The following is a 21,607-nucleotide window of genomic DNA, read 5'->3' on the forward strand; positions in this document are numbered from 1 at the left end:
AATGCAAATAGGCCCCAGTTCTTATGTTGCATAGCCAAGACATTCGACACGGGCTAACAATATATAATAACAGAGGAAGATTACTTACGATCAGGTATGAAAAAAGCTCCAAAGCTGCCAGTAGTATATCCCGACAAAAGATGCCGACACTGTAGCAAAACAACCTGTGTTTTGACAGCTTTTCTTTGAACAAAAAGTATTTTCATATGTAAAAGTGGGTTTTTTCAGACAAAATCTGCCAACAATTTTGAAAACTGCGAAGTAGTACTGCTACTTTGCTACCCCACTTTTTGCACGGCGGCTTACGATATATTAGTCACTTTTTTAGAGGCTGGATAAATGACAATAGAAAACTTAATAAGGCTTATTAAGATTATGGTACTGCCCCTCCCCCTTTCCCAAAAAAGTACTGGCATATGCTCGTTGTTCTGGTGATCGATGTACGGGCTTACTTGTGCACGATGTTGGTTGATGTCTGGATTTTTTGGTGGATTTTATTTTTAACTCTCGATATTCCATCTATGAAAATATAGAAATCGGCGTTTTGAAGCCATTTTGTTTTTTAATATATTCTTTCTTGTCTTAAAATGAAATAGTTGAACTATAGCTGACGAGCATGTTGTATATTGCTCTTCAAAAATTTGGGTTTTATAAAATCAGATGGCTGATAATTGACTTTGATTACATAAAAAAGGAATCGTAAATGCATATATATCAAACAGCTTAGATAAACAAAAAAGAAATAAAACTAGTATTTACCTTTTGGGGTTCAAGAATAATAGTATGACAATGTGTTTAACGAGGAATTGAGCTCTCTTTCATTGTTCAATTGGCTAGCCTTTGAAAAATTCTCCTGGAAGAAGTAGAAGTATTAGACATAACCATGAATTTGGTCAGCGTTTACTCGTGTTGTCAGTAGTTTGTATTAAACCCCCTTGTCCTTCCTACAGTTTGAAAATTATTTATTTGTAATGTTAGTTCCCAGATGCTACAATCATAAGGCTGTATGTGAAATCATACTAAAATCACGTTCCGAGCCAAAATACAAAAGAGTTGCATCTATTACTGTACCATATAGCAAACTTAAATACCCGAGGAGCAAGTAGATATCCTACTCTTCATGCATAATAGTATCAAATACTGTGTTTTAAACAAAATCAAGGGAGACGTTGTTCGAGGTTTGGAAGATTTTTAAAGTAGGTACTGCATGAGACCTGGTGTTAGTATGGGGTTTAACTTAACTCTGGTCCTGGCTTGGGGTAAGGGTCAATGGTGTGACCTGCAAACACAGCCGCCTTGGATGTGGAGACAATGGGCCTTTGAGGCCGGGACCTCGAGCCAGCTGGGTCCATCCTACCACACATTGCAAATTACAATGGGTGTGACTTTTTGCTTTTTGTTTCTTTAATATTTTTTTTTCAAATTATCTTAGTGCAAGAGTTTATGTTGACCTAGATAGAAAATATCGCATGTTTAAAATTAACAAGTGTTTAATGCTCTAAAATTTAAAGTGTGACCCTTTGTGCATATTTTGTATAATCCCTGCTTCAAAAATTCAAATACGCTTCCAGTATGTCATATTTATACGCTAGGATAGACTTGGACAGGCTTTCAATTGGGTCATTTAAAATAATGTTAATCTTCTGTGTTTTAGGATGAGGAAGGAAAATATGTTGTTACATTACAATATCCTCATTATTTCCCAGTTCTTCGGAAGTGCAAAAAATCTGAAACAAGAAAAATACTTGCGACGGCATACCAGTCAAAGTAGGCATTATTTTCAATTTTGCAAAGATATAAATAGGGCTCGCTATTAAAATGGACCAAGTCGGTTTTATATAACAATAAGTTCTGAATCTATCATGTGATAAACTCTCACAAAAAGAGCTACATAAGTATTTAAGTATGAAGTTGTTAGTAAACGATGTGAAAAAATTATATCCAGCTGTGTATTAACTGTTGTTAGCTTACTTCATAATCTCGTAGCCCAACCATTACTTTTTCAGACTTGGTTCAAATTGATACTGAACTCTTCATAGTTATAATTACCCTTTTTAAAGAAACATAATTTTCTCATCCATACTGACTCGTGTACACTGTGCAAATTGCCCAGTGAGCTACTTCGAACTAATAGAAACTAATTATTTGCTGAAACTTATATTTCCCATCAAATACGCTCAGTAAGAGTAGAACAAATCTAAGCTGACTCTGTCTTCCATTGTATACCATTATTTCATTCTATTTATTTCATCTAGAGACTTTATTTCAATTAGAGACTTTATTCCATTGTATTTCTAGAGACTTTAAGTTGTTGGAGAAGGAAAGTTGAATTAAACTGTTTACCTTGCCTTTTTTAATGTTTGTTTGTTTATGTTATCGCGCAATCCCATAAGATTTGCTATTCTTGTTGTGGGCATACCTCCGTCGAGCGGGAACCTTCCCAGGTTGGGGCTTATGTGCTATATTTATTTCTAAAAGGAAAACAAATCTTTATCTCACTTTAGTTATGTAGAGATCCAAGGGAGAAAAGTAGACCTAATAACATTGCAGTTGTGTTCTTTTTTTTATAAGAAGAAAAAGAAGAGAATTCCGCTTTTTCTGAAACAAAAGCTAATGTTTTGGCCATTTTATTATTTTAGCAGAAATTCATCGTCCATAACAACCAAAGATTAAAAAATTAGTGTAAAAGTGTAACCAAAAGAAATTCATTTTATGCCAAGTTTTTCGCTTTGGATTATCGTCCAATTGTCTGAATTGGTTCTGGATGGGAATACTGGTTATCTTTCAATTCTGGATTTTCCATTTAAAACCGCCATCTGTGACAAGTGTTTAAAAAATATCCAGAGTAGCACCAATTCCGTAAATTTAAGGCTCATCTGCCCCTAGTGGGCTATATTTCAGGGATGAAATATATTACTTAGTTTGTTTTCTTAAAGAGCAGATTATACCTGCTTTGTTTGAATGCAAATTAATACATGTGCTTCTATACTTGTGCACGCTGAAATTCCCCCAAAGAATGGTGTTAAAAACCATTACAAGGAAATCCAAAACATTTTGAGTTTTAAAACTGTGCTTTTTGGTCATTTCAGGAAATGTAAGAATCTCTTGTATCCCCCCATGCTCAAATACTGTTAAAAAATACTGGTATACGCAAACATCAGAAATAAATTTTGCTACCCAAATATTGGTTATAAATGACGAAAACCATCATAATTCTATCTTTGTCACTTTTTTCTGTTATTACTTTTGCGGATTTGTTTCGAATGGATGTATTGATTAGAACTTAATCACAATTATCTTTGATTAAACCTTAATCCACACATTTTTATGGATTGGATTAATTGACTTGAAAAGCGAGGTCAGCGCTCCAAATAATCCTTGTGTATTAAAGGAACAGCAATTGTATATATGTATATTTATTTATTTATCTTTAATTTTCCTTCAAAAATGGTATTGTGACTTTTTCTGAAAATTGGCATGCTACCATTTTCCGGTATGCAAAATGATCTAGATTAGTCACAACTTAGGGAAGATTCTTTTAACTAAATTTGGGGAAAAAATATTTTTTTCGTACGAATCATGTCACAAATGCTTTGAATAATTAGAATAAATTTTTCTGAAGATGAGTGTCTGTGCTGGCTCGTACGCAGGGGGGGGGGGCGGCTTCGGGTCCCCACCCCGAAATTTTGGGAAATGTTTAATTTCCCCATGGTTTCTTGGGATTTCTGGCAAAAGTATTACATTTATTAAGAATCTAGATACATGTGTGAAGTCCTTTTTTTGGGATTTTACAGCATGCAATTATCTGGTCAAATGACTGTCCAATTGTTAACCCATTTTCTGTCTAATTTTTTACCTTCTTTGAAGTAATAAGCGATTGTACTTTTTTTTTTTTTTTTTTTTTTTTTTTTTTTTTTTTTTTTTTTTTTTTGTAAAGAAAGTTTGCTTTCCACAGCAAAATAGAACTATCCTTGATATTAGGGCGTTTATCCCCCCTTTTCAGGATAAAGTACAGCTTTTAATGGATCAATTTTGGAAACTCATTTTTCATTAAAATCGACGTTTTCGCAATAGAAAAACTACCCCCCATAGCACCCATATTGCACTGTTAACCCTAAAATCTCCCTTTCAGTGGGATATAAAAGATTAATCACTAGTTCTAAATCGCTATGAACATAACCTGAGCCTAAAACGTGCTTTTGAGGCTTCAGTCTTCTTCCTCCCATCGGCTACAATACTACAGATTAAAGTTAATCTGTATTTTCCGATATACGTGCTTTTTGCATTTATTTAGTTACTAAATAAAAAAAAGTGCTACTTTATTTCTGCTGTTTTGAAGGTTTTGGACCCCCTTCGGAAAAAATTCCTGCGGACATGCCTGTGTCTGTGCTAAATATTTTAAGGCACATATTACAATTTAATTGTCGATAATATAGGGTAATTTTTCAATATAGATATGCAAAAAAGATTTGCCGAATAAAATGAAATTAAAATTGTTTGCGAAAGGGATTAAAAAACTGTCTTTCTTTTCTCTGAGCGGAGCTTATTCCCCTGGCATTAAAACCTGAACCACATGGCGTTAATATTGAATACTAGCTATTATTTTTTTCCAAATAGGTGTATGAATGAAAACGTACCTATTCTCGAAGAGTTGATTCGGATTAGAAAAGAAATGGTTGACATTCTCGGCTACCCAAATTATGCAAGTTATATACACGAAATGAGAATGGCGAAAAATCCTCAAAAAGTAGCGGAATTTTTAACAAGTTTGTGCGATAAGCTACAGCCTTTATGGAAGAAGGAGAAGGAGGAGCTGCTTGAATTAAAGAAAAAAGAGGTAAACAAAATGTTTTGACAAGTCTTTGTTAAAAGTTAGTTCAGACACAGGTAGAATAACCTACGGACCTCTAAAACGTTTCGGGAAAAACGGGGCAGTAATTATAGATAGATAGATAGATAATTTCATCGTCCATTCGAAAAACCGTATAAGACCACAAATGGGGTAGATAAATAGACACAGAAAAGACTACAAAAAAAATATTATACATGCTATAATGTTTGAATATACCCTTGCGTGGAAGTAATAGAAAACAACTAGAATGTACATTTTCAAACAAAAAGAATAGGAAAGAGTAATACTTCCTTGTACTATGAAGAATGTAAATCTTTCTACTTTTATTCGGCTATGTTTGTTTGGCCAGCAAGGACAATAAAATAGAACTAAGGGGAAAAATTACAGCTAATGACGATTTTACTTCTAAAGTTTTTTTCAAGAAGTTATATTTAGTTTATCTTAAGCTTTGCATTTTTTTTTTTTGTAAATATAGTTAATGCCAAATAATTGAACTGTTAATATGTAAACCATTCATTCAGATTCACAGCAACAATCATCAGCACAGAATAATTTTGTCCTGCAGAAATGGGTCTTACCCTTTCAAAATTCTCATAAATTGTTGTTTTTGTGCATAATTTGAACGTCTCCTTTCGAAGAAAAACAACAACAAATTAAATTAATGCAAAATTGCAAAAACAGGAGAGAAAAGGGGCAACGAGCTTTTTCTGCTTGAAATGAAATTGAAAAAGTTTTTTTTTTCATTCGATAGGAAATTGTTTTTGAACTGGCTTGTTCTTTTTTTTATTTCAGTTTTCATTTGAAATAAAATGATAAATGAAGAATATAAATATCAACAGTATTGTTTTTCAGACGGGGAGACCCAGTTTTTCTGGGTTTTGGTTGATACCACATTTTGTCAAAACTTGAATTGTTTTATCCATAATACAAGAAGAGATAGAGTCGACTTGATTTTTGACTGGTCAAGATCTTTTGTTTTGTTCCATAGTATTCAGGTTAAAAAGAGTTTTTTTTTAGCTTAGAATTTTGTGGCAACCCACATGGCTTGTTGTATTTCTTATTTGATAATGAATCCTATTTGATACCAGGTTTACTGATTTTAATTTTTTTTTTATGTTTAATGTGTAGACTACTTTTGTTCTAATTAGCTGAAATATTCTTATGTATAAGATGTAATATTATATTGATTTTATTTAATATTTGTGCGTAATTCCTTGCATAAAGGTTAACTCTAAAAAAAGAAAGAAAAAGAATGACAAAAGGGCTTTTTTTATACCTCTTCCTCAATGTATATAATTATAAGTATTTCAACTAAAATAAGCCATATAGCCCAGAATGGTTATTATTGACTTAAAATAATTTTTATGCATAAATAAAAAAAAAACACAATGATAAACAGTTAGCTCTAATTTCTGCAAAGGCTCGATGACTGTAAAAGAGTAGCCTGTGCGTATTATTTATATTCTAACTTAAAAACGAAAATGTAAGATAAATCTCGAAAAAGAGTGACAAATGACCCCGGATACAAATCATCCAGCCAAAACTGAGCGGACTCCAACCTATCCTAGATGTCTGCCTAACGCATAAAAGAAAAGAAAGTAAATTAAATTCAAAAAGTTGCTAACCCTAATAAAAATTTCATTGAAATGTCATCGACTGCGAAACAAGGTTTTCAATTTCGTCTTGTGGCCCTGTACTCAAGCGATCTACGACTTTTCCAAACCCTCAAGTGAAGCAGAAAATGAAAAAGGACTGTTAAGCCAAGCCTTGAACTATATATTGACATTGAAAACCCTAAATTGTTCAACTCCTAAAAGCTCTTGGGGTATAAGATGAAAGTGCCAACAGTTTAAGTATATATTAAGACAAAATATGATTTTCGACATCAGTCCCGCTCTATGGTAGGCTCCTGTATGCTGAATATGTATCTGAGAAACAAGGTACCCTGGCGAAGTAATTTCTAATGGTCATCTGTTTTTTGAAAAATTAATAAATGTCCGTTCAGAAAGTCATTATTACTTTCTTGATTGGGTCTAGGTCAACCAAATCATTGATCCAGGTCTAAAACACTTAGATGATTTTCCTTTTCAATGTTAAAGAGAACCTCTGAAACGGTTTCGCTTTGGTCTATTTTAAACCTTTCAATACAATTTGCAGCTATGAAGTCGTAAATATACTACCAGCATGCTAGGACCATGGGCTCAGGACCATCAAATATATTGAGTGTGTGGGAGGCGTTAGGAGGTTGGGGTGACACTAGATGGACGTATCATGACTTTGCAGGTCATTTTTACTTTGACTAGTATTATAGCCCTCTACCACTGTGGCATTATACTGTATCTACTCCTCTCTGAGCATTTTCCGTCTTTAAAAGCTGGTACGTTTCTCTCAGTTTAAAAAGATTAAGACCAATGCATTCTCATTTACTCTACTCTCTGAGCATCTAAGAATCATTACCTGTATCAATTCTAATCATTTGGTTTCACCTAAGTTTTCTCCAGTTCTAATCATGTGGTTTCACCTAAGTTTTCCCCAAAACATCAAATTTAAGATGCCAAGCCAGTCGGAAAATGTCTGCTCTTACTCCAAGTACAACAATCTAAGCTTTCATCTTAAGAGAAAATTATCAATAAAAAAATTCTGATTGGCTGAAAGTAGCTCTAGCTAAATCTTGGTATTAGTAAATCTCATTGTGTATGGGCCCTTACTCCTGTGAGTCTTGGCCTTTCTCTTTGCATTTTTCCTAAAGCTCTGCCATTTTTCGTTGAGATTTTTCAACTTTTGAATGTTTTCAAGGAGAGAGAAACTATTTATTTACTAAAACTAGAAAATGTAAATTGAAATTTACTAATAAGCTTTATGGCTTTTGTGGCAATCTACAGACTGCAAAGCAAACCACACAATATTAAATTCCTAAATATGATATTGAATAAAAGAAAAATAACCTGAAAACCTGTTTCATAGAAACAAAACAAGAAAAAAGAGAGGATCATCAATCACACACATAAAAACTAGTTTTTCCCGCTAAAAATAGGCCTATCACCCTCTTTGGTAATACTAAGAGGGAGAGTGTCCCTTATGGAAAGAAGAATATTTTGATCAGTTAAGAGTTTCAAAGTTCTGTCCATTAGTGCCAAACGTCAATCAAACTTCGAGGCTCGTTTTTATGCTGTATATAAAGCATAAAAAGAGTTCTGTAAAATTTAAAAAGAGAACGTGTACAATATGAATTCTATTCTAGCTATTTCTCAGTGAATCCCTTGGTCCACTAATTGACAAAAGATGACTTAAACCTAAAGATAGGAAAATAAAAGTTGGAACGTGCCCCCACGAATAACCACAGTTTTCCAATTTCTTCAATAGGATGAAATGAAATGCGTTCGCTGTATCTCATAACATCGGTTCAACTTAAGAATATAGTGTGTAAGTTATTTTAATCTCAACAAAGTACTGTCCTGCATAGTTGTTTTTTTTTCGATTTTCGTGGCGTGAAAGATTTAATTTTCACAGTAGATGGCTTACTACAATCTTTTGATGAAGCAATTGAAATTAAAAATATATAAATAGTGACCTTTCTGTAAATAGAGTTTACAGAATGTTATGTTTGAGAGTTCATACTGCAAACACCTTTTTGGATATAATCATTAATACAGTAAGACAATTGTTATTCTCTGGCTGGTCATTCAAGGTGTTAGCATCTCGCTAAAGTCAACCGTGCAAAACCTGTTTTTTGCATAAGATTATTATTGATAGCAAGGAATGATCTAAGGTGATTTTAACTAGATCGTAATTATTGATTTATTTAATGATGGCGAGCGTCAGCAAAAAGGATTTTGAGGACTTTAAAGTTAACATTAATGCCAAGCTGATGAAACTTGATAAACTTGATATAATTTTGGCAAACCAAAACGAATTGTCACTAAAGTTTGTGAGTTTGAAAGCTGATATTGAAGTCATAAAATCGGATGGAATAGAACGTGGCAATAGGATTCGTGAACTCGAAAGTCAACTGAATGCTCATAAAGCTTCCTGCGAATTACTTTCGAAAGAACTATTGCTAGTTGACTTAAAAAGCAGGAAAAAAAACCTCATCATTCATGGTCTACGAAACGAAAAGGGTAACCAAACCCTGGAATCTAACGTGAAATCATGGATCAGTGATACTTTGGGAATTTCTAGCCCTATTACAATTGACAATTTGTATAGACTGGGGTCTAAAACAAGCAATAACATTACCACTAGGCGAGGCTCATCGAAAACTGAGACGTTAAAACCAGTTTTTCTTTCCCTTAGCAACGACAAAGATGTGCAATTAATTATGCGTAATGTGGGGAAACTTAAAGGGTCCGGAGCTCGCGTTGTGTCTGATCTTCCTCCCAAACTTAACGATATCAGGAACAACCTCCTTGCTAAGGCTAAAGGTCTGCGCGAAGCTGGAAAATGGGAGTCCTCCAGGATCAAACAAAAGGGAGCGGATCTATGGTTAGAAGTATGTCACCTGAACTCTGATAAGTGGATAAAATACGATGACCAACATGAAGCTTAATAGTTATTATTGAACTCCAGTGAAGATTATAATGATTATTTAAAATGTCTATTATTCCTTTTAAGTGACAACAGTTGAAAGTTCTTCTTTTTTCTTTTCTTTTTTTTTGATGGGGTTTTGTCAAGATAAGTGATGATTTTTGCTGTTAGTATGGGTTATATTTTAATTTGTAGGGAGATATGTATGTGTATGTGTATATGTGGGTATATATATATATATATATATATATGTGTGTATGTATATGTATATGTATATATATATATATTTGTTTCTTTTTTTTTTCTTGTCGTCATCATGGTTTGTTTAAAATTTAAATACGATCTAGCCGTAATAATCATGGTCCTTTTTTTTGTCTTTTGTCGTCTTCTTTTTCTTTTTCTTTCATTATTTTCGAGTTCTCACTGGTTCAGTTGTTTTTGCTACTTTAAGACTCAGACGGTATGCATTTTGCAAAAGTTTCTGCTAGCTCGGATCATAATTCTGATTTTGCACATTGGATGATAGTTTCATTGGGGATAGGCTGAGATACCTTGAATCTAACCCTTTTGATTTTTCCATATTCCAGAGCCATGATAAATTTTCAGGAAATAAGATAAATGACGGTGGGCTAATTAACTTTCCAAATTGTAAATATAAATTACCTTCCGAAGTTTCTGATCTTCCCAGTACCGGTGTTGTGAGAACAGGATTTTTAAATTGTAGGGGTTTTTTTAGTTCACAGGATGATCTTATTGATGTAGTTCATAAATTATCTTGTCATGTCGTTGGATTCTGTGAGACTTTTCTTACAGACCTGACTCCTCAGGTTGTTTTTCCTGGATATCAATTTATTTTTAAAAACCGATTGACTAGGCGCCAAGGTGGTTTAGCAGTAATAGTTAAAGAAGGTATCTCTTTTCGACGCATTGCAAATCTGGAAGGTTCTCATGAGGAAATGCTTTTTGAAGTAATGGTGACTGAAATTAGTCTTGGAAAAAAAGATGTTTTTTTTTGCGTAGTATACCGACCGCCTTCTTCTCCAGTCAAATCTTTCCTCTCTAAACTCCATGATTTTTTGCATCAACCCCATTTTCAAAATAAAGATGTAATCCTTTCCGGAGATTTCAATATTGACCTTCTAGAAACTTCAAATGAATCTTCTGTTGAGTTATTGTCTTCTTGCTTTTCTGCGTGTCTGCTTCCTACTTGCCTGATACCTACAAGAATTTCACCTAGTTCTGCTTCTCTCATTGATAATATTTTTACATCTTTACCTATTCAAGCAAATTTTGCAGTTTTAAGTGATATATCGGATCATTTCCTGCTGGTTTCAGATTTAGCTTTTACTTATAAAATACCACAGGTAAGTAAGGAACGTCAAGGACGGTTAATAAATAAAATAACATTAAAGCACCTGAATGAAAGCCTTGGACTATTGGATTGGCAGGAGGTAATATCCACGGAGGATACAGATATGGCAACTGATAATTTTCTAAGAAATTTCAATTGCTGCCTTGATTCTAGTTGCCCATTTGTTACAATTAAAAGTTGCAGAGAAAAATTTCCTATAAGGCCATGGATAACGTCTGGAATTTTGATATCAGTTAAGAAAAAAAATCAGTTATTTAAAAAGCAGTTAAAGAATCCAACTGATTATAATATTAAAAATTTTAGAATTTTCAAAAATAAATTAACCACAATGATACGTTTGTCGAAACAATTGTATTATAAAAAGTCTTTCGAAGAAGCTCAAAATTCTCCTCGCAAAACGTGGTCTTTAATTAATTATTTTATAAAAAAAGAAAGTAAGTCTAATTTTCCTGAAGTTATTAGTTTAGAAGATGGTTCGACTACTAATAAATCGGAGAAAGTGGCTGATATTTTGAATACTCATTTTGCTAAAATAGGAGAGAAAATTGTTTCATCAGTAATGAACCAGTTTGATTCACGTAGTAATAAACATTTTTCTAAATACCTTCCGTCTCCTCAAAGTAATTCAATTTTTCTCGGGCCTATTTCTCATTCTGAAATAACAAAAATAGTGTGTGATCTAAATCCAGGTAATTCAGCGGGAATTGACGGGTCTAGTTCTAAAATTGTTAAAGAAATACTGTCTGCAATAATATTACCATTACAGCATATAATTAATCTTTCATTTAAAACTGGAGTTTTCCCCTCTGCTTTTAAAGAAGTGCGGATAGTTCCGCTTCACAAAGGTGACTCTCCTGAAAATCCATCAAATTACCGCCCTATTTCTATTTTGTCAGCATTTTCTAAAATACTTGAGAAGGCAATTTATAAGAGGTTTTATGACTTTCTTAAATCGTCTAATTTCTTCACAAATTTCCAGTTTGGTTTCCGGTCTGGACACAACACTGAACATGCTACCGTTGCTCTCATCCAATATATTCATGAATGCTTAGATAGAGGTGAAATTCCAGCAACAATATATTTAGATTTTAAAAAAGCATTCGATACAATATCCCATTGTATTCTTTTTAGTAAATTGGATAATTGTGGTGTGCGTGGACCGGCGTTGGATCTAGTTAAATCTTATCTTGATATGAGAAAGCAACGAATAGATGGAGGCAATTTTCTCTCTTCACCTGTACATCAGTCTTCGAAGGTTGGGGTACCTCAGGGCTCTGTCCTAGGTCCTCTACTTTTTTTAATTTATATAAATGATTTTCACCGCGCTTTTACATCCCCGTGTCTCAACACACATTTTGCTGATGATACGGCAGTTTCAATTTCTGAAAAGAATGACGAGGAGTTGGAGACAAAACTGAATACTGCATTTTCTAATGTTCTTGATTGGTGTTCTTCAAATTTTATTGCTTTGAATGTATCAAAAACAAATTTCATAATTTACGGCAGAAAGTCAAATATCTGCCCTCGTATTACCCGAGTTACTTCTTCAAAGTATCTATTATCAATATCTCGGGTGAAAATGACAAAGTACCTTGGACTTGTGATTGACGAAAGCTTATCTTTTAAAACACACATTCAAAATCTACGATTAAAGATTTCAAGGTATGTTGGTTTAATGCGAAGGTTAAAGCTTTGTTTGCCCTACTCTGCTTTACGAAGTATTTATTTTGCTCTGATTCAGACTAATATTAATTATTGTTCTCTAGTATATTTATCTACATTTAAAAGCCATATTAAACCAATACAGATTTTACAAAATAAAGCCCTAAGAATCCTTAAACTTTTTATTCCATCACCTATTGAACTTCCAAATAAGTCTTCTACTGCATCTTTATATACTTATCTAGATATACTTCCAGTCACTCAACAATTTGCTTTTGGAGCAATTCTTTTCAAAATCAATTATGACATTAAGAAATTACCGCCATATTACCTCCATCAAAGTTTGTTCTCCCAATCACAAGATTTACATAATTATAACACTCGACAAAAAAAGGATATCTACATTGACAAATATAATACTGAGAGATCTAAATTCGCTCCGTTTTTGTCAATAGCTCGGTGCTGGGATGCTCACAAGGCTCTTATTGATAAATTTTCCTCTATCCATTTAATAAAAAGGAAACTTAAATTTCATTTAGTTCAGGATTATTTTTAATTAATTAAGTATCTTTTTAGTAAGGCAAAGTTTTTGTATGGTTCGTTGCTCTGGGTGATTATGGGCCTCTCAGCTATCTTCCAGTATTAATTTATATTTAATAATATTACCTTCTTAATTTCTTCAACAGTATTGAATGATCCTGAGCTAGCTGCTACTTTCATACTATTGTTGTGTTATTGTATCTTTGCCGTCATGTTTATCTTTGTATTGTAGTGTGTTATTATTTTATTCTTTGTCTAGGCCTAGTTTTTCGAGCTTGTCTCCCCATGGGCCTATGTCATATATATATATATACATGTATGTGCGATTAATAAATAAATGAACTTGAACTTGGAGATATTCCTATGACCCAATTTACAATAAAAAAGTATTAACAGAATCAAATAATGCTTTCTCTCATCTTAAACCAAGATCATCTGACACCACTAATTTGTCTTTCATTTATTCTGACTTGATTTTTCGGTTGTTTGATTCAGTGTTTCTTCTACTCTTTTGAGATTCACATCACCAGGTTGGTTTTATCTAATTTTTTTTATTTATTATTTTTTTTTTTTAGCGCTGAAGATGGATTTGCGAAGATCCTTGCCGAAATATTTGCCTTTATCTTTTTGCCCTTTTCCTTCCACTGCCTGAAATTACCCTCATTCTCTTGGTTATTTACTTAATTATGTTTTCGTTCTTTTTTTTTGTTAAAGGGCGTGAAAGAATATGGCAAGTAGGGCGTGAAAGAATATGATAAGTGGGATTTGACAATTTGATGGTAGTGTACTATCTGTTACTTCACTGAGGCCAGCCATATATTGTATCTTATAAATATATATGGTATCTTATATATTGAATCTATATTGTATCTTATAAAAACATGGCAAAAGGGACGAAAGTCTGGATACCCGCACTTAAGAAACATTATCTTTTGAAAAACCGGAAAAGCAAACACTACATAACTAGTAAGATAACCAAGTTAACCGAGCATTTTTTTTCACTTAGTTTTATCGTGAATCAACCATTCACTTCCATCCTTATTTGCACTGGCAGTGCTCAAAAAGTCAAGCCCCTAATGTAATAAAATTGCCTTAGAAAAGGTTAAAATTATATGGATGATAAAAAAAAGTAGGCAGTACTAGTTAAAGCTGAAAACTGAATATTTTGAACGTGTTGTGGATTACGGTAATCAATACTGCGACCTCGAAACAAGACGTGTGTGTAGATCTTCAAAAAGTCTTCGCAGGCACAATGCGAAACAAAAACTGTACTTGATGCTAATAACTCATACATTAAACAAATCTAGGAAAGTTTTGTCATTATGTGCCTAAAATAGCTAAAACAATATTGCTGAAAATAACTAGAAGATGATTATGCGGCTGAAATATTACTCTTAGAACAAGTTAGTAAACTGCATTAAGAATTGAAGTAAACATCACAATAATAGCTTTGAATTTTGTCACTAAGCAGCCCCTGGACACCCCTGAATTTGAAATTAGGTAAGACAAGAAAAATTATCAAAGCGAAATTTACGCTATGTGCATTAATGGCCCCTAATCTCCCTTTCCCTGGAGGGACTGTTCTTATTCAAGTTAGTCTCACTCAAAATCTAATCCATTTTAAATGTCTTGAATGCATCTTAAGTCCTTCCAGGCTAATACTAGCATTATAAGTTGGAGTAAATTAATATTAAAGAAAAAGAGTTGAAGGTTTTTTACCCTGGTTTCGGCTTTTCACACGTTCACCCTCTATATATTAGTAACATCACAAGGGTCTGCCTTGTAATATCGCCAAGCAAAGAGCTTTGTATTCCGAGAATATAACTAATGCTTGTCACCAGTAACAAGCAAACTCAAGACAAAATGACAAAGAATTATGAAATAAAAGAGCTAAAAATCGGACTTACGGATGCATACACAATTGTGAGTCATCGCTAATTTGTAAATATAAACTAGGGCTCTCTCATAGGTTTGATCATATAGTAGACTCGCTAAAAAAAAAAAAAACAAGTAATAAAACAATTGTGCGATTCACTTGATTGAATTTCTAACTCTTCCTATCCTTTTTTACAATTTTGATTCGCAAGTTGCTTCTCTCTTGAGCTAATGATTCGCTTCGTTTGTTTACATCTACACGCGATTTTTTTCTTTTTTTTATTATTATTATTATTATATTTACAGGATTGTTTTGTTTACAGGAAAAAGTTCAATTTCTTTGACTTTTTTCATTAACGGCGAAGAATCAAATGTGTGGCAAAAGAAGTTGAAATTAATTAATGATGATTCAATACTTCAATTAATCCATCAGTTAATGATGAATCAATTCTCTTGTTCCTTTCAGTGTGAACAATATTCCTATCCCTATAATGGAAAGATTGATTTCTGGGACACAAGGTACTATGCTACAATTGTTGAAGAAACAAGATACTCAGTTAATAAAGAAAAACTACGGCCCTATTTCCCTATGGAGAAAGTTACTCAGGGACTGTTGAAAATTTATGAAGAAATTCTTGGCTTAAATTTTACAGAAGAGAAAGAGGCGGATAAGTGGCATGATGATGCTACTGTGGTAAGTTTCTTTTTGCTCACCATACATAGCTACCACTCCACGTGTTTTTCCGCTAGCCAACCTATGTTATTGTTAGGTTTCAGGCCGTGATTCTCACTTTTTGAGGGGGGGGATTTAATGGACAAATGCTTTATTCGTGGGAGTGACCCATACCCTTCATCTTTTTGAAGACAAGCATATGAATATGGTTTTCTATTTTATATTCAAAATATTTTGAATGCAAATTGCAATGAAACCACTTCTCAGTGTACACAGCTACTGCTCCATGGGATTTTCCTCAACAAAACTTGCGATTTCTTTTTAGTGGAATATGAGATGTTGTAAGAGTCTTAGTGACAGCCCAAATAGTTTATGTCCGTAATGTGAAGAAGAGGAAGGGGACGAGTGCCTGAGGTACAAAGTTTTGAGACTCCAATTCGGGTGCACTTTTGAAAGCTCTGATCCAAAATTATTGCCCGTTCTTTCTCTCATTGTCTAAACAAGGATAAAAAACAAGAAATATGTATCTCCTAAGTTAAGTTTGCTTTATATTTTACCAGAAACGCGATGCCATTTAATATTCAAGTTCTAATTTTATGTTACTCCTTGTTACCGATGATCCCTCGGGCTAAGACACGACAAAACAATGACAATAAAAAACAAACAAACAAGGAAACATTTTATTTCCAACTACCTGCTTGTGGCGGTAAAACTCGACAAACGGGAGTATAAAAGATGTCCTATACTGGTCATGGGCAGTCACTACACGGCAAAGAATAGAACATTTTGTTCGTTTAGGGTGATTTTGGGGGTGGGTTAGAATTTGAGTGAAGGGTGGAACACCCGAAACCCGATGATCCGAAAGAGCATTTTTCTTATATCTTCTGCCCGAAGCATTCTTTATCCCCGCCAGAGTGGTTTTGCAGGAAGAAGTGGAAGGCTGCCCTGACTGTATAATTTTTAAATCCTTTTTTAAAATTGTATCTTTTTTTGTATGTGCTGTGGTTGATGCGTAATGACAAGCTTTGCAAGCATACTCTAAGTCAGCTCGAATAAATAATATAAGGCCTTTGGAGGTGAGGGGGAAGGGTTTTTTGAAAAGTTTAATGAGGGAATGTGAATGGCCAGTATTGGAAGCGATTTTGTCAATGTGTGGTTGTCGGGTTAGGTTTGAACTGATAATCACTCCTAAAAGCTTAGTTTGTGTAAGTTGAGTGTCTTGTAAAATTGATTGTAGAAATAAGGGTTCAGATTTGATGAAGTTTATTGTTTTATTGTGAAAAATTGTGGTACTTTGGGGCTTACCTTCTTACCCAAGCCACTAGCTTCTGTTGTTACATCTTTTTTGAATGCATATTGAGCCGCTTTTGGTATGTTTCTTGCAAATTTCCACCAGTGAAAGGTCATCGACGAATTTCCAACGTTTATCTAGCCGGATGCAAGATTGTCGACAATCAAAAGGAAGAGGATTGGACCTAGAACGGTTCTTTGGGTTACACCACAATGAACTGAAGGGATTCAAAATGCATATTCTTATATTTAACTGATTCAGATGGTCACAAATTTATACCGTCATTGAGAACAATTGCTTGAGTACTTCTTTGAGTAGTTCTTTTTTTTTAGGGGGGGGCTGAGGTATTTTTTCTGTTATAGATAAAAAACGACCGTTTACTCTTAACTAGCGTAATTTATAAGTAATTGATAGGCCATCAACTTTGGCCATCAATTGCACTTCCTGGCTGAAGGGCCAAGAAACGGAGATCAGCACCGTCGGTACAGACTGTAAAGTCTAATGCCGTATCCTTTGCCTTTACCTTTACATCAACTTTGATGGTAGCTTCATTTGAGATGTAAGGTGGAAACATTGCTAACTTCACCTAGCTACACTCTTGTGAAATATTCCTGTTGTTTTCAAAATCAAATTTAAAACCGTTTTTGTTCTTACGAGTTAATACATATTTTCTTTTATTTGTAACTAGCTGTTGGGGTGGCGCTTCGCGCCACCCCAACACCTAGTTGGTGGGGCGCTTCGCGCCCCCCCAAGCCCTCCCGCGCGCGTAAGTCGTTACGCGCCATATTAGTTACGCGCCATTGTAGTTGTGTCCCTGTGTCCTACCTGTGAATATAGATAGATTTATATATGTGTTCCAAACTACGTAAAAATTGCGAATATACAACATTTTTGGCTTTCCCACTACTGGGAGCTTTCCGTTTCCAATTGCCAGCAATTGATCTGAAAATGTTTGACCAGAGTCATCGTTTTGCAATCGGACACGCATATTTGTAGTTAATTTTAATATTTTTACGTGTGCCCATAAATTAGAATTTTTCAGGCAAGCATTCATTTCGTCTGCAGGAGTTAAACTACGTAAAAATTGTGAATATACAACATTCTTGGCTTTCCCATTGTCTGTGCATATACAAAGCCGTATGCACTAATAATGACGTCATGTGCAAACGCTCTTTTTACAAACAAACAAACATGCATACACACAACTCGTTTTTATATAGATAGATAGATAGATAGATACAATACAAATTAACTGCGTAAAACTTGCGAATATACAACATTCTTCGCTGTCCAATTGTCGCTGCATATAAATAGATTGTCAGGTTTACCGACCCTCGAACATGCAACGTACAATTGTCCATGGGAAAAACAATCAGTATTAAGATCTATACCACATTTTTCTAATGATTGACCTTGAGCTTTGTTAATGGTGATTGCAAATGCTAATCGAATTGGGAATTGCAATTTTTTAAATTGAAAAGGCAGATCCGTTGGAATCATGGGAATGCGAGGAATAAGAACAGCCTCACCCTCAAAAGGCCCTGTCAAGATTGTGGCCTCTATTAGGTTTTCCATTGTTTTTTTACGGCAAGTCGCGTGCCATTGCAAAGCTTTGGTGGGTTGATATTTCTTAAAAGTATTATTGGTACGCCTATTTTTAGTTGTAGCACGTGTGGTGGAAACCCTGAAAGATCTATGGAATTTAAAAATTCAGATGGATAATTAACCGCTTCATTTGGTTCCAAAACTGTGTCGACTGACTTGCAAAGGACTGCCTGGTCAAAAAATCTTGGTCAAAACAACATTGTTGATTTCGTGGACGTCTATATTTTTGGGTGCGAGAATCGCTCTTTCACTTAGCCATTTATTATTTTTATAATTTTTTAGAATATTCGGAAACACTTTTTCAATCAATTCATTTTTGGACGTCACTAAATTACAGAAATCAGCAGGTAGTTGTATACTTCCTGAAATTGAGTCTATCGTATCATAAATGTCTTTTTGTTCGACGTTAACTTGGAAATGTTATTTTGTACATACGACAATAGATCACTCGTACTGTAACTTTGTTCACGATCCAATTCTACACATGTCGAAACAGCAGCGATACGGTTAGGTGAAGGCATTCCCAAATCCTGAAGAGGTTTGTTTGCCATACGTACGCACAAATCTTCTATAATAACTAAAGTGTAGTTATAAATTTCTGATGTAAAATCAAAAGTCATATCTGACGTCTCTAACTGTTTTCGATGGAGTATATCTTCGGACATTTTTGACTTATATTTTCCCCATAACTCTGTAGGAGCTGATGGAGAGCAAGTGCACGAATTTGACTTGGGGTTGACGTTTCGCACGCGTCATTGATGCAGTTATCCCAATGTTGGTCATTCTCCAATAAATTCAGAGCTTGGCATGCACTACGGTAAGTGTCATGTATAGTACCGTTTACGGTTCTCAAATACTCAAAGGATGTCGGACCGGGTACATTCACCAAAAGCAGGCGTAGAAAGAAGTATTCATGTTGATTGGGGTGAACGGTGTAGAGTCTTCCTATCGTGGTATCTTTGAAGATGGTAGGTTGGCCGTAAACCCACTGGTTATCTACTTCGATGGTGGTACCGTTGCCATTGTAGGTTCTTCAGTCATTTTACAATTAGAAATATCTCTTTCAACGGTCTTCTTACAATTAAAAATTTGTCTTTGAACGATATTCTTAAATACCTGTGTCCTGGTCGTCATTTATATTCCCTGAGTCCCGGTCGTCATTTGTGTCCCGGTATCCCAGTCTGTAATTTCTCTTTGAGTGTCCCGGTCGTTATTTATATTCCCTCTGTCCCGGTCGTCATTTGTGTCCCGGTCTGTAATTTCTCTTTGAGTGTTTTTTCTTTTTAGTATTTTTTAGTTTTTTACATTTTTCTTTTTTCAGTTTTCTTTTTCTTCTTTATTTTTCAGCTTCACTATGAAATACATATCGCCGAACCTTTGTTTTTTTTTAACTAAAATCTGGTAGGCATTGATGACCTTATACAAGTCAAAATCCCAAACCCAATCATCATCGCTATCATTTTCAGTTTTGATATGTTTTGACTCTCGCTGTCCAGGTGGATCTTCATCTAACTGCGCGGTTTTGCGTTCTTTAGCCTCAAGCCTGTTTCCTTGCTGTTCTTTTGATTCCTCGGCACGCTTTCTTTTCTGACTTTCTCTATCAGCAGCAAGTTTTTTGGCATAGACTCTTTGAGCATCTTCATCGGCTTTTGCCATTTTAAGTTCATCAGTCATTTTAAACTTAAACATTAATAGATTTCTACGTAAACATATATGTCTTAAATATCTTTAATGACGTCACCGTCATAGCAAAAATGACGACAACTAACTTCATGACATCAGTCAACACAGAAACATGACGTCACCTGATCCACAGACAGACAACTTATTTTTATATATATAGATTTTGCGACACTCCTCGCTGTTGTTTTTTAGGCTTAGAATATTTCTAGCGTAACAATAACATGTCGGTTAACCTTAATGGATCTGGGAAACAATTAACATCCGAATATTTTGACTGATGCTAGAATGTAATTTTGAACTTAAGATGACACTAGGGCCGCAATCAAATTTCTTCTATAGTGTTCAATTAAGATGGAGATTGTGCGTATTCATCTTAATATTCTTTGAAAGACCTGATCTGATCTCTATTGTTTTTCTTTTTTGCACATGATTTTTGTCTATCTAGTTGTTAATGACAGCTTCGCATTACCTACGGTATTTTGCTTATGTTAAGATCGTAACCTGGTTTATATTTGACGGAAATTATTTAGCTACCAGGTATTCAGAATTAGGCAAAAGAAACCAGTTTGAGTGTGAAGCCGGCGTAATATGTGACTCATACTAAGCTAGATTCTCGAAACTGCTAAACAGAAATTACCATGAATGGTCATAAATTAATTTTAATGTCAGCGTCCTCTAGCCTTGCAGTCATTCAAAACAAGTGTTTGAGTTACAACAGACAGCTGACACAGTTCAGTGTACCCTTCCAGAGACTGACAATCCTGACAAGATAAGTACGCTGTAAAGTGTTTTGGGCAAGGATTGGAGTTTTTGGAAATGACACAAATTCAATAGAAAATGCCAAAGCATAAGATAATATCCACACCTTCTCATGTGTACGTGCCTGATGCTGACTCTTCTGTATAGTAAAATATCAAAAAGTAAATAGATTTTAAAGAAAATAATTTCTCAATTTTTTTTTATATTTGGCCATTTTCTAGTTGTTGCTTCTTATAGATGCACCTAATAATTTTATATCTTATGCTAATGAATGTTTTTGTTGCAAGCTGCAATTCAAGTTCAAGCTCTTTTATTCAATAACTATAAAAAAAAAAACAAAAAAAAACTCTACAATCCAGAAAAAAAAAATACCGAAGGGCTCAGAGGCCCGTTAACTGGGAAAAAAAGTAACAAGACATATTAATCATTTGCAGGTTACTGAACTAGGCCTAGAAAAAAAATAAATAAGAAGTATTACTCACACAAAGACAACCGTTCTAATCATCACCTAACATCAAAAACAAATCTAACTTTGTCAGTAACATCAAGAACCACACTAAATCAAAAGAAAAAAAAAAACACTCCATTAAATATCAAATTTTGAACTACAATGTTTATAAATTTTTAAAATCAACTATTCTTCACCAACAAAATTTTTTCATATATTTTTTAAAGGTATAGGAGTCCTGAACCCCAATAGGAATGGAGTTCCAGGGATGCCCCACAGCTACGGCAAGACCAATGTCTGAACGCGCTGAGGGCGTGGTAGGA

General features: G+C 34.3%; 1 protein-coding gene across 1 annotated transcript in view; it reads left to right on the forward strand.

The window, feature by feature from the left end:
• LOC136031299 (thimet oligopeptidase-like) overlaps window positions 1-21,607 on the forward strand; it is a 65,390-nt gene that overhangs the window by 33,143 nt on the left and 10,640 nt on the right. Inside the window, exons 7-9 of the mRNA XM_065710750.1 lie at window positions 1,655-1,767; window positions 4,618-4,837; window positions 15,292-15,519. Of these exons, the coding sequence (XP_065566822.1) occupies window positions 1,655-1,767; window positions 4,618-4,837; window positions 15,292-15,519 (561 nt within the window). The remainder of the gene's footprint in view (window positions 1-1,654; window positions 1,768-4,617; window positions 4,838-15,291; window positions 15,520-21,607) is intronic.

This window comes from Artemia franciscana, chromosome 9 (assembly GCF_032884065.1).
Source record: "Artemia franciscana chromosome 9, ASM3288406v1, whole genome shotgun sequence".
NCBI lineage: Eukaryota > Metazoa > Arthropoda > Branchiopoda > Anostraca > Artemiidae > Artemia > Artemia franciscana.